Source organism: Strigops habroptila, chromosome 8, assembly GCF_004027225.2.
Source record: "Strigops habroptila isolate Jane chromosome 8, bStrHab1.2.pri, whole genome shotgun sequence".
NCBI classification, from domain to species: Eukaryota; Metazoa; Chordata; class Aves; order Psittaciformes; family Psittacidae; genus Strigops; species Strigops habroptila.
In genome coordinates this window covers 41,363,846-41,378,416 of record NC_044284.2, presented here as the reverse complement: position 1 = coordinate 41,378,416, position 14,571 = coordinate 41,363,846, and the positions used below count along the sequence as shown (strand labels likewise).

Below are 14,571 nucleotides of genomic sequence, written 5' to 3'. Positions count from 1 at the left end.
CAGCATGGCTAAAGATGCAGATCCTTTTATAACCCTGGGGTTTAAAAGGTCAGAGCCACAAGGTAGTATATACACTGCCTTGATATTTACTACAGTCTAGAGGGTTCCAGTTGCAACACCAAAGGTATGCATTTATCCTCAAAAGCAGCAGCACCTTCACAGGAAGCAGAAAAAATGCAAAACCACACCTGGCATCTATGAAGCTGGAAATCTGGGGGAGCAAAGAGGAAGCAGCACTCAGATTGCATCAGCATGATTTCAAAAATCTAACTATTTCTCTGGTGCTAACATCACACATTTTATCCATGCATCCGAACTATTAACCCGGAAGCATAACTTGCTGCTCTGACTTCTACATTTATATCCAAGGTATACTGACTTCAAATCAGACAGTTGCAGCAGCTATTGTGAAGTGGTAACCAGACAGTGGGAACAAAGTGAACTATCTGCCACTCAGAACACAGTAGAAACAAGAGATTAGAATTATAGAATGGTTTGGATTTGAAGTGACCTTAAAGATCATCCAGTCCAACTTCCCTACCATGGCCTGGGACACCTTTTATTAGATCAGGTTGTTCAAATCCCCATCCATTCTGGCCTTGAACATTTCCAGGGATGGGGCATCTACAATTTCTCTGGGCAACCTGTTCCAGTGTCTCACCACCTTCATCATAAAAAAAAAAAAAAAAAAAAAGAAAGGAAATCTTCCTTATATTTAATCTAGACCTACTCTTGGTCTAAAACTATCACACCTTGTCCTATTACTACAGGCCTTGGCAGAAAGTCTTTCTCTTTTTTTCTTATAAGCCCACTTTATATATTGAAAGGCATGAATAAGGTCTCCCCAGAGCCTTCTCTTCTCCAACCTGAAAAATCCCACTTCTCTCATAGGACTTTCTTCATAGGAAAGGTGCTCCAGCCCACTGATCATTTCTATGTCCCTCCTCTGGACCTCCTCCAACAGGTCCATGTCTTTCTCATCCTGAGGACCTCAGAACTGCATGCAGTACTCCAGATGGGGGTCTCTTCAGAGCAGAGTAGAGGGGGAGCATCAGCTTATATCCAATTTTTTTTTTTTGTCCACCAGCATCCCCAAGTCCTTCTCCGCAGGGCTGCTCTCAACTCATTCATCCCCCAGGTCTACATTGATACCAGGGTTTGCCCTGACCCAGGTGCAGGACCCTGTTGATCTCCATGAGGTCCACAGTGGCCCACTCCTCAAGCCTGTCAAGGTCTCTCTGGATGGCACCCCTTCCCTCCAGTGAAATCAACGACACCACTCAGCTTGGTGTCATCTGCAGACTTGCGAAAGATGTGCCCAATTCCACTGTCCATGCCATTAAGAAAAATCTGGAAACAGTGAGGAAAGTGTCAAAAAGTTCACAGATGAAGAACCTCTTGACTTCCCAGGACTGAACAGAGCATGCTCTATCAAAGAGTCTATCACTTGAAAAAGATGCAGTTACCTGACCAATTGGTTGTAGATATACAGCTGGAATTTGGGGTGAAGGTTGGGAAAACAGACACTGAGAGAGGCCCAGTGGTGAGACGTAAAGACAGAGAAGAAGTAGTGAACAGGAGAGCAGTGTCTACAAAATAAGGAGGAAGAGTTTAAAACTAAGATAGCAAAAAAGGCAGAAAGAATGAGAAAAGGATAGCATCTAGCAAAGAACTTTAAAATTTATTGCATTTAACATTGTATAGTTATTACCCAACATCTGAAGTAGAAAAACTATACACTGTTATGCAGAAGGTAATAGAAAACACACACTTACAACACTTCATTTTCTGTTAAAGGCAAGCTACTTTCACACTGCTAGATTTTTCTTTAAAAGTTTCATTTTGATGCAGACTTCCACATGCACTGGTTAACATATTTCAACCTGATCTTTTTGCAACTCCTGCTATTGTAAATGTCAATACAGTATATAATGAGCATTAAATAGCATGCTAGTTTTGCTACATGAACAACTTTGCTTGTCTGAAAGTTTAAATGCATTTTCATTCACCTGGCGAAACCTCAGTAAAATTAATTCTCCAAAGGTAAGCACCAGTGAAAGGGGAAAAAAAATTACATATTTTAAAACATGAGCAATTCCAGGAAAAAGTCTGAGAAATACCTGCAATTTGACCTCTAGCTGTTATTTTGGTTTTTGGCAACAAAGTGCAGACTTGGTCTCAGAATACTCATATATTGCCTCTTTCATTTGAAGTACTAACTGCAGAAGGATAATACCTATTTGTTTTTAAAAAAAAAAAAAAAAAAAAAATCTACCTACCTAAACTTACATCTCTGCTTAAAATGGTATTTCCTAAACAATTACCATTTTAAGTTAATTCCGAATGAACTATCATGTTTGTAGGAAAATGCCATGCTCCACATAGAGCTATCAACTACAATGCAAGCTAAGCAGCATATTAAGGAAAAGCAAAAGAAAATGAGCATTTAACCAGTTCTTCTATAGCGCAGATTACCATTAAAGTTGCATATGCAAGGAAAGCAAGGGGAAGTGGTTAATTCTCTTTGACAGAGCATGCTCCTGTTCACATGCAGACTATTAAAAAATAACCATTCTTTCATTCCCCTTTTAGCAGAAGAGAAATATTAAAGCTGCCTTATAAGTAAGGAAGCCACAGGATTTCCACCTTGCTATGGACTACACCAAATCCAGCATAGTAGGCTCTCCTAATTCCTTATTCCAGTTCCTCTAGTACTTCACTCAACATTCAGCTTCTTTCCTTTTGCCCTATCTCACTCACACCCTGATTAAGCTGCCCTTCAAACAGCAGCTTCCTATCATTACACCCCAAACCAAACGTCTTACTCTATTATGTTAATATTATTCTTATGCATTTTACAAACAAGGACATTTAAAAGACTCCAAGTCAGCACTGTTTTTCAATCAATAAGCACTGCTATTGCTATCAAAATACTTGCAAAAGGTGTGCAAAAACTATATAATTGGGAAGATCAAGTACTAGAGAATCATTTATGTTTACACAAAATACTACTTCCTTTGAATATATGTATCTCAATCCAAGACAAAACCATAAAACCAAAAATACATGACCACATAGATGACACAATTTCCACTTGTTCTGCCCAAAAGCAGTTATTTCAGCTCAAATCCTGCTATCCACCTTTTGAAAATTATTCTCCAGGTGAGCAATGTTTTGGACTGATGATTCAAGTATCTCTAAGGGCAGAACATAATTTGTATCTACTACTATCCCTTGCAATAGTAAGAACAATTATTTATTAATATGTAATTCTTTCTGCAATCAGACTTGTCGCTTAGAAATGAAAGTACTTTGAAACAGTAAGATTCCAAAAACAATACTGACAAAACCACTACCTAATAAAAAGTGGCAAAGGAAGTCTTAAATATAAAAGTGTATATGTCATCTCCTATAGCGTTAATACTGCATCTCAAAAATGATAAGACATAACTTGGTTTTGTTACACCATTTGAAATTTTGTGTGTTGAATCTCAGGTGGAAAAAAAGTAAAATAAAGACCCTCTTTAAAAAAAACCCAAACCCACAGAATCCGAAGAAAACCCATGTTTTCTTGAAACCCTAGAAGTCAACATGGCCTACAGAGCACATCCTTCTCAAGTCCTCATCTTAAGCTATTTACCAACTTCAACACATATTTTGAGAAAGAGTTTGCTGCTATAACGATGGGGTTGGTTTTCACATGACTTGGAATGCCAAGAGTTTAGTTTTGGAAATACAACAATTCAGAATCTTGAAATCATTTGTCATTTTGGCTGTTAAGTTTACCAGAAGAGTTTGAATAAAACAGCAATGAATTCAGGCTAGAACATGAAGACTATGTATACCTAGAACATGTTTTTGGTTTTTCCTACTTACACCAAACCCTCATTTAATACTACTGGTTTTTATCTTCATCATAGACAAATACATGCAAGTGTTTCTCAAAAGATTACAAGCAAATAGGGTGCTAAGGAGTCACAGACAGCTTGCAAATGGCAGTGCTTGCTTTTTGATGTTTTATTCAGCTGTGTTAAGAGTCTCAAGTGAAAAAAAAAAAACCAAACCATTACATACAACTCCCTCATGGACTAAAATACAGTGACCTACCTTGGTTATAAGTTAAAAACAAACAAAACAAAAAAACCCAAAAATGCTTAAGCAAAGACTATTTCTTGCAGTAACTGGCAGAGGTCAAACTTTTAATGGATTAGTCTCAAATATGAATTTAAGGCTTCAAACTAATGAGCACATGCTGGAAAAGCATTTGGGATGTTTAGTGCAGACAAAGTAATTCCTACACTGAAAAGATGCAGGAAAAAAAATTTTGATTCAAGACAATTTAACAAGTGAAATCAACAGATTCAGCCTTAGTTTTCAGACCCAGGAACTGCACATATACTTCATTATTTCCTCTGAAGACTAACAACCAACTTCAACTTTTTTCCAACCCATGGACCGCACAGGATGAAAAGAAAGGTCTTATTAATTGCCTGTCTTCTCAGTCACACACATACAACCTCCATTAATTAAGAAAATACTACAAAATGCATCCTAGCTCACTTTAATGCAATTAGAATTGAAATTCTGCAGCTGGATAGTAAGGAAGAAATCACATGCCTGACAAGCTCAATGACTTTCTGTGAGCCAGATCTCAAACTCAGTTACTAGTTTTTTGCATAAGACTATTCCTATTTTTAACTTATGCTTCAATTCAAGATAAAATTGGTACTGTAATTCCAGAGTCTCACTTCCTATGTTTTTGCCCTTTAAAATAAAAAGGGAGATACAAAATACAGGCACTATTTTGACCATTTGACTTCAGAGGTCTCATTGCTAGAGGAACTCTTACATCATCAAGCTGGAGCCTGTCCAAGTTCCTTGTACATATAAGTATCAAAATCTCCTACACTGATGTGCTTTCACCAACTCAAAAGAGAAGTACAAAGAATATTAAAACCAATCTTGTACAATAAAAACTGGATACACTGTCTGCCAGCTAACAATGCCCAAATCTCAGTACTTGTGCAAGAATTGTAGCCTTTGTATATTATATTAAAAAATGAATATAGTTCTATTAATGCTTCCAATCAGCTATTTCTCAGGCAACTCAGATCAAAGCTGATGCGATATCAATAGTGCAGATACTGGCCAAACCAACTCATTCTATTAAAATAGTAAAGTCTTGCATAAGAATAAAAAAAAAAAAAAGATATAAAAATTAGTTACTTTTCATCCATTCTGCTGCGCATTTTTTTAAGTTTCTGCATAATGCTACTAGTCTCACTGCTGGAGATTGAGATTGGGGAAGGGCTGCGTGTTTCTGCATCAGTTGGAAGTGGGCTAGAACCATTGCTCTGCTTGATGTCATCCTCACTGTGAAGTTCCTGCAATTAAGTGTAAAAAACCCAGAAAGGCAAGATTAAAAGTAAGAAAAGTTATTCTACAATCTTTTTAAACATTGTGTTAATTTAGCTTACTTTCTCCTCAGATTACATCAACTACTACTTCAGGTAAGTCTGCCCACCTGCAGATTTAACTTGACTTTACAACTTCATTTTTATTTGACACAAAGTTTTTTAGTACATGCTGTTCCATCATAATTTAAGTTCTCCCTAACTGTATCTAGAAAAAAAAAAAAAAACAACACCCCAACATCATAATTCACTTACCCAAACAGGAAACCAATCCTTTCTATACTACTATTACTCAACTTGTGTCTTCTCAAAATTTTGTAAAGAGGCAGACAGTTACCAAAATCCTGTGCTGCTGTCTTATAAAGCAGATGCAATAAACTTAGTGTAATGACACTAACGTTCACACAAAGCAGCAAGTTTTGGGTTTAACGCTTACATTTAGTACTTTGGGGTCTGACAAATAATCAAACAAAATCAGAGCCCAAGAGATCTAAGCAACAAACAGCTGATATTCCCAAAGTCACTAGTTAAGCTTGAGAGTTAAACACCATCTACTGTACAGTTAAAACATTTAATAATTTCCTTGAAAAGTGCTTTAAAGAAATTAAACATTGCTGAGATAAAGAGGATGAGACCATTTGAGGCAGACAAAACTTCCAAGTGATAGGTCCAATCCAGTAGCTTTCCATTCCTATAAACACTGAAGTCAAACACCAGATGCATGGACAAAAAGGGAACACTCCAGCTTCTGTACTGAACACTTACTAGTTTGTTTTCTCCTGCAGACTTTAGTTTCTCCTGCAGTTTCATTGTAGTCTGACGGATTCGTTCTATTTCCGCCTGCTGTTTAAGGATCAGCTGTCTTTCCTTCCGAGCAGCCTTGTTAGCCTCTTGAAGACGCTTAATTTCTGCCTTTTAGGTATAAAAGATTAAGCATAAGAACTGTGGCAGACAGCTCTCAAGAACACACTCTAAAGCAGCCAGTGTCCTTGCTAGGGGTTTAAAATTACTGCAACTACATGATGAAGCAACTAGCCTGAACTTCATCAGCAAAGAACCGAAGATCAATTAATACTTCCAAGTCTCAACAAGTGAGATTACTGATACAGAAATACCCTTTAAATCAATGCATCAAACACTACTGAAATGCAAATAAGACTTGCTGGTAAGAAATACTGCTAGCTTCCTATCCAAAAGCCTGGTACGGAGGTTTCACAATTCTTAGCTTTTACAGTGTCTGAAATATTTAATGGCTACAGAGGGGCTTCAACAGGGTTTTCCTAGAGGGCATCAGTTACCTTTTCCTGCTGTAATCTCAGCAGCAGACCACGCTGCCTTTTTCGAATAGGAGGCATCTTATCATCCTCTCCCTTGTCTCGCAAATGCCTGCAAACAGATTGGAAGAAAAGATGAAATAAGAAAAAAAGTACACATCAGTGAACCACAAGCCTTTTACACTTTAAAGTAAAAAAAAAAAAAGAATAAAAAAATTAAAAAAAAAAAAAAATTTACTTTTCCTAAGCTGCAGAAGAGTATATGCCTGTACTTAATCATTGGCATGCTCTATAGTGAAATATGTTGTACTGTTTAGTCAGACACATACAGCTTAAAGGCCAGTGCAGGTAATATGAGATCTCACATGAATGGGCAGAAGCTCTCAACAGGTAGTATTCTCACCATTTGAGAAAGACAATAGGAAGGACACTGGGTAACTACCTCACAATCATTTGTCAAACCCACATTAACAAGAAATTGTAAGAAAATGTCTGTTGAACAATGGTACCCTCATGCAGAAAGTGACCATAGGAAAGTATTATTGATTAAATCTGGCCACCACAGTGCTTCAAGTGGCATTCCCAGCCAAAGCATATGTTAGGTTGAATATTAAGTACTACTCATATCCAGATTTCCAAAATCTGGCTTGAGCCAACTAAAATGACCTCAGGTAGAGATCAAGCAAATAAAGGTCTATTTGACAGTTTTCCACCTTCTTGAATTAAGACTTGTCAAGTAACAGTTGGGAACTATGTTCTCTGACTGACAACAAACATCTGATGTTCTACTATTTCAATGAAATTCTTTTTGATCAAACCATGCTCAATGCAGTGCATCAAAGCACACTTACAAACTGGGTTCTGATCTTTCCAAGTCACAATAACATTTGTATAGATAACTGATGTCAGAAGATCAGTTCAATCATTGATAGTTAAAAAGGGAGGGGTGGAAGCAAAATTAAGTACAAGAAAATGGTCAATCACCACCAGTGTATATTCAGAGCTGCCTTACTTCTTCTGGTGTTCCAGCCAAGCTAATTCAGCCTTGGTCTTCTCCTTCAGAGCCTTCTCCCGGAGCCGAAGCAGTGAGGACTGATGAGCTGCTCGCATTTCCTCTTCTTTCATGTACTGTCTTACCATCTCCATGGTAAATTTAGAGAAACTATCTTGTCCCCCTGAGAATGGCATGCTCAGCTCCTGGAAGGCAAGAAAAATTTGGCATGATTCAGAGAAATTCCAAGGCTTTTTTCAATTACAAAGTGTGTGTGTCTATACAGACACACACAAAATAACAGATTTAAGAGAAGCTGCTTTTATTCTGAGCTTTGTGCAGACCAGCTTTTTCTGCCCTTGGCTGTGTGAAAGTTTTGGAACGTCCCCCCTTGAGCCAGAGAGATGAAGCATCCTCTTATACTTCCTACCTGTGTGTAGGCAGAGTAGAAACATTTAATCCACTGAGCTTTTATAACCTGCCTCAAAATGTCACTCCTCTTACTCAAAGCCACAAGAGAACAGATAGAGGCCTGTTTCATAAGTCATCATACTTGCACAACAGTGATATATTGCATGATTAATACAACTCTAAGTTTTGAGATGCTCAAAAGAACCACAGGGAGGAAAAAACCCCTAAAGTTTGCAAACACAGCTAAGAACAGCTCACCTGAAGTTCATCAGCTTAACCATTTCCGTTCAGTTAATTTACCTTCACTATGGTTGCTTGACCTACCTTGATAGATGACAGAGCTGTTTTTTCTGGGGAAACTTCCTCCTCAGAATCATCACGATTACCCCGTTTCTTCTCCAAGTTATTTCTGCGATGACTCTCAGAGGGCAGCAAAGACCGAAAAGACTTTTCCTCAATCTCATCCTCTGTCATGGACTCATCAAATTTCATGGAATATTCTGTTGCAACAGAAGCAGAATCTGAGGGAGACATCAGGGAAGTGCATGTATGCTCAGGTATGTACCATGAATGCAGTTTTACTCTGTCTAATCTCAATAAAGTCAGGGGGGCAGGAAAGACAGGGAGAGAACTAATGCAGAAAAAAAATGGGTGTTCAGGAAATCATGGAATACCAGGTTGGAAAGGGCATCAAGGATCATCTGGTCCAACCTTTCCTGGCAAAGCATGACCTAGACTAGATGGCCCAGCACCCTGTCCAGCCTGTCCAATGTTGGAGAGTCCACCACTTCTCTTGGGAGATTATTCCAGTGGCTGATTGTTCTCATCGCGAAAAATGTGAGTGACCTGACCTTGAATTATAGGACATCATGAAATACCATTATCCAGCTTGACAAGACCTAACAGACTTCTGTAAACAGGTATAAATGTGTTTCTGGGCTGCCAAAATATTTGGTGTTCAGCCTGCATATTCAGCAAGTGAACTTCCAGCCATAGCTAGCACAGCAGAAAGTAGAATGGCCCATGCATTCCACCACTCTGATGGGCAGAATTTCAAAGGTTCCAATCTCTGTTACCCCTTAAGAGACTACCAATACACCTGGGGCTCAGCTTTCTTCATATATATTCCCTCATTTATTTCAGAAACTAATTCTGAAATGGCACCTCCCCTCCCTCCCCCCTTGCCACCCTCAGATTCATCATGTACAAACAACACGGCTAACCTTTTCCGTCTGGCAGTGATAAAATACTATCACTTGGCAAGGAATCATCCACACCAGTATGCGCCTGGTCTTCAATACTGCTAGTTATCTTTTCACGACAGGAAAGCTTTTTCTCATTCTCCTTAGAAGATGGAACTGAAGGACTCTCTTGGCGGCTGCTGGTACTACTGTGTTATCAAGAGAGAAGGGGTTTTTTTAAATTACTTTGCACATTTTGAAGCATTTACATTGCATTGCTACTGCATGTACCATGATTAACATCCCAGCAACAATCGACATGCAGAGGGTTTGGGATTTTTTAAAATGCAGCTTGGCTACTTCAGAATTCCAAGCCTCATCAAGCTGCTGACTGACAGCAGGACTTGCTATTTTTATTCTACTTTTGAATCCAAGTGCTTTTTAGGTATGCACACCCTCTACCTGGCAATGAGCGTGGATGATAAACCATTGCAAACATCTCTCCTTACAGTTTTTAAAAGGATGAGTGAGATAGCAATACTGTTTTAAGTTAGAAGAACTACGGAGGACATAATCATTCCATTTGGTCAAGATCAGAGAAGGACTGTGAGAAGCATCATGTGACCTAACCAGATCACGTAAGTGAACAACAAACAAAAAGCTAAAAATCCACTGTTAAACATGGGTGAGATACTGAAAAGTAACACCAGAAATGAGTCAAATCTAAACCTCAGACAAGCAACACTCCAGGCACTTCATGTAAAATTTCAAGCCAGTGCAGAGCAACAGTGATAAAAACCACAAAAACCAAAACCTAACAAAATGGCCAGATACACAGAGAACAGAAAAGGTACTGCACATTACAGAGCAGACAGTTCTACAGGTTCCTGCCCTGTGTTTTCATAACATATGCTCCAGTCTCTGTTCTATTCCATTCCAAAACCACACAGAGCAAAACGAGAAGAGCACAAAATGCAAATATTTAAAACAGGGAAAAAGACTCAGATAAACAGAGACTTGAAGGGACTTTTAGGTTACAAAGGTGACACAATAGAAGTATGGAAGTAGGCCACAGCACAAAAATTGGAATAATCTCAGCTCAACAATTTATGAAAGTATTTCACTTCGCCAAAGCCAAGATCACGTCCAGGTTCTGAACACCTGCAAGAACAGAGGATCCCACAATCTCCCTATACCCCCAAGTCCAGTGTTTGACCACTCTCACAGGGAGCATTTTTTTCCTCAGTGATTTTCCCCTTTCTATAATGTCACCATTGCCTTTTGTTATCTCAATGTGCAACTCTAAAAAGGGTCTAACCTTATGTTACCTAACAAACCATGTTTAAGATACTGCAACTAGATTACTGCCCCCTTAGCCTTCTCTTTTCTAGGTTAAGTTAGCCCAGTTCCTTCATCCTGTCTTCTACATCATGCACTCCAGCCTCCCCTAACCATCTTGGTGGTTCACTGCCAGACTTGTGTCTGTATGAAAATATCTTCTCTTTACTGAGAAGCCCAAAACTGGACCCTGTATTATTCCAGATACAGTCTCACGAGAGTCAAACAGAGTGGAATAACCATTTTCCTTCACCTGCTTGCTAGACTTCTGCTAATTCAGCTGAATGAGAAAGTGGAACTCAATTATTCTTAAGTTACAAAAGAGAAAAGCATCCAATTAGAACAAACACAGCAAATTCAAAACTGATGACATTAACACACAATATACTGTTACACTGTGGGCTACAGCGTAGTAGGATTTTTTTAATTAAAGACAAAACAAATTCTGGTAGGCATATAAACCTTCAAGCTCCAGAATATAAGACAGGTTTACCTGTTGAAGGTTTAATATTGACAACCTCTTTTTAAAAAAATTTTAAGGAAATATCTTTGTATTTCTTTGTACTTTAGTTCTTATTTATAGCAAAAAACCCCCTGTGTAATCTAAACTCTTCTTACCTCTGATCATGAACCTTTGATCTTGAGGACTCTGAATAACTATCAAACATTGGCGAGTATGTCTGTTTTGAGTCACCTGTCCCCTCTTTACCTTGTGATATGGCACCAGACTCACATTTCCTAAGAAAGCAAAGCATTTTGCAAAAATCTGTGTTATCTTAAAGAGGAATACAGTTTACTAGAAATAGTAAGAGCTAAATTTCTGAAAAGATCACTTAAAGCTTAGACTAGTTAAATCATCCCACAAAACATTTAGACCATCTTTTTCTAAACTTTTTATATCAAGGTTCACAGAAACAGTTAATGTCACCTTTGCCATACACTATTAAAGGGCATAAAGATGGAATCTAAATTCTTCATAAATGTTCATTCATTATGACATCTTAAAATTTTCTGCAAGAGTAGGCAAAGCAGAACCTAATAAATTTTGTATCCCCCTTCCCAAGGTGTGAAACATTAGGCAAAACCTGTTTGTATCAGCTCGGGCTCTCAGCTGTTTCATGAACTCCGAATGATGCTGCCGCTGGTGGTCAAACAAGGTGGTGACTGGAGCAGCTGGAGTGCAGACAGTATCCGTTCGTGCTAACTCAGTCATCTGAGTGCAATTAAAAAAACCAAGGAATATAATAAGCTTATCAGCACCAAAATGTTTTTGAGAGAAGTCATTCTCTCAGACAATCTTACTCATTTATTGAACAAATATGTAAGACATGGGTTTAATATGGTTTGTAATTATACACGTCAATTTTGGATGTGGAAGGTGCATACTGCTTTGTAAATACATATTCTTTAATTTATGCAGAGTGGAATTATTAATATGAAGCTACAGATATGCAAGATACTACTTACCATATCATTCTAATCATCTTAACCAAACTCTGATCAGTAGAATGATCCTCACATAATAAAACATTCCAGACTTATCATTAGAATTGAAATAAAAACCAAAACAAACCAACCTCCCCTCCCCCCAAACCAAAAACACCCCACACAAACCCCCCTAATAACCTTCCACCACCACCCACACAAACACCAGAAACAACGTTTTCTTTTTCATTTGAAAGTGCATTTTGCTCAATAAGCAAGAAATATTCTTTCCACTCCAAAGGAAGCAACAGGTTTAAATTCCAATACCATGCACGCTGCCAGGTCTAAAATTCGCAGCATTAAATCAGATTGCCATAAATTATCCTTCTTAACGTACAGCAGTCACTGTGTTCTGGACTAGAAATAAGAACTTCTTCAGAAATCACAGTAGATAACACAAGTTTTTAGAAACTTTAGAATTAAGTATTTTTCTTACTGTTCAAAGGTCTGCCTCTTGCAGAGCAGGGAACTCTGGTTCATTTTAGAGGTAGGTATAGGCTGTATTCCAATAATTTTTAATACAGATACTGAGTTTCTTCCTTAATTCTTCAATTAATGTATATACATTTTACAGAAACTGAATGTTTTAAATTGGATTGTCTGCATACATCACCCACTGTCTTACCCTTCATTAACACGACAGTCAACTCAAACCAAACAGAACTGTACAGCAGCATGCTGTATTCTTTTGCACAAGATAAATTTCTAATTGAAAGCAATGCAGAAAACTTCATTCCTTTATACATAAGAAATTACAGCGTACGTCCAGAAATATTCCCAGCGTATTGATGACTGCTATTTCCACTGCTGCATTCCAGTTAAAATAAATGGTTGTTCTGGAGTCACTTGTGAACACGGATGGAAAAGCTACGCTGTTAGCCCATCATTACTGACTAGGTCATTCTCATCAACCTCTCCACTAGTACCTTTTACTCTCAGAGTTTGAATTTAAAGGAAAACAAGAGATTAAAACCCTACACCAAACAAAAGCTCTGTTCCTTCTGCCTTGTTTCTTAACTGGTTTCCACCTACTTCAGCTCTATAAGCTACAAATGTTTCCTTGTCTTTATCCAAGACTTCACTACCTTCTATCAACAACCACTGCATGTGTCCGAGATGCCTGAGCTTTCTGTTCCTTTAACCTAGCCCATTCTTGTTTATTCAAAAACTATTTAAACTTCACATATTTGGCAAAGGCCAGAACAAGTACATCACTGTTATTCTACAGTCCTATTACGCATCATAAAAACAGCCTTGCTGAGCACTAACACGTGCATAAGCTGTGAAGAAACATGTTATGTTCGCATTCATCAGCCTTCTGCATTCCACCCCATGACCCTAATTTGCAGGCACTGCCATTGCTGAACTATGAAGAAGCAAAAGCACTTTTTTGTTACCGTGTTTTTTACCTACATGTGAAGCAGCTGCTACAATTTTGGAACAAGAGGTATAAAACCTGATAAACTCATATAAAAAACCTGAAAGCTAATAAATACTCTGTATGCCACAGAAGAACAGAGAGTCAAAAAAAGAAACCACCAAACTTCAAACTCTGTACCAAGAGTGCTGCTGAAGAGCCTAGTTTCTTTTCCCCCTCATTTCTACCTTCAAAAGTCAGCAAACTGCATTTTCCCTACTTTTCTGATTTAATTTGCATATGAAACAGATACACGATCAATCCCTGATGGAGTGCAACTCTTACTAATTAAAGATGTGTTCACTATCCTCAATCTATCCTGGAAGAACAAACTTCTTAAGAATTTGCTAACTGGAAGATCGTAAGAATAGTGAACAGGGCTTTAAGGCTGCTGACTGACTCTTTAGTAATGATGCCAGAAAAGCTCCTTTAAAGTCCTATCATTTGTCACATTATGAAGGTGAAGTTGCACTGAGAATGACACTGAACAGAAAATATCTTAGAGGCAAAAAAGTATTCAAAATAGTACTGAGATTAGAACAGTTTCTTCCTTTCACTCAGGATCTCACCTCACGGATCTGGTGAGCGGCATCTGTAGCGAGAAGCGCAGTTTCTGCCTGCTTGGCTGGAGCCTTGCACGGGGTCTCCTGTACAGCCTCCTGACGTGCCTGAACGAGATGCTGTAGTGACTCTGCATGGACCTATGCAGAAAACACAGCCAGCTCAGCTTTTCAGAATTTTCTGGCTATAACAACTATACTTTTATTTCTTAAAATGTGGTGGAAAAAAGTTTGAAATTGTCTCCCAAGAGTTTTTTTCAGCTATACTAAACCCCTTCAGCACCTCCAGATGTTCACAGCTTCAAGTTAGGAATACTCAGAGGTACAGATTTACTTACGGCATTTTGCCTCTTACACACTCCACATTTTTTGAAGGGCAGCATTACCTGAGCTGCCTTCTGCCTTGCCTCGTCCAGTTGTCTCTGACTTTCTAAAGCTTCTTGTTCGGCCTTGATTTTTAAAAGAGCTAGGTCCCGTTCATGGCGCTGCTGCTGTGCCTA

The 14,571-nt window shown here is 38.4% G+C and overlaps 1 protein-coding gene across 8 annotated transcripts in view; it reads right to left on the bottom strand.

Annotated features, from left to right (window-relative positions):
• Positions 1–14,571, bottom strand: part of CEP350 (centrosomal protein 350) — a 72,380-nt gene that overhangs the window by 24,275 nt on the left and 33,534 nt on the right. For 3 of the 8 annotated variants that reach the window (XM_030495443.1, XM_030495444.2, XM_030495449.1), the window contains 11 exons: positions 14,458–14,568; positions 14,081–14,212; positions 11,695–11,822; positions 11,228–11,347; positions 9,314–9,480; positions 8,415–8,611; positions 7,701–7,885; positions 6,713–6,800; positions 6,180–6,326; positions 5,227–5,384; positions 1,467–1,589 (listed from right to left, as the gene is read on the bottom strand). In XM_030495443.1, coding sequence (XP_030351303.1) covers positions 1,467–1,589; positions 5,227–5,384; positions 6,180–6,326; positions 6,713–6,800; positions 7,701–7,885; positions 8,415–8,611; positions 9,314–9,480; positions 11,228–11,347; positions 11,695–11,822; positions 14,081–14,212; positions 14,458–14,568 — 1,556 coding nt within the window. The remainder of the gene's footprint in view (positions 1–1,466; positions 1,590–5,226; positions 5,385–6,179; positions 6,327–6,712; positions 6,801–7,700; positions 7,886–8,414; positions 8,612–9,313; positions 9,481–11,227; positions 11,348–11,694; positions 11,823–14,080; positions 14,213–14,457; positions 14,569–14,571) is intronic. The other 5 variants (XM_030495445.1, XM_032920106.1, XM_030495447.1 and 2 more) reach the window with 5 other exon arrangements.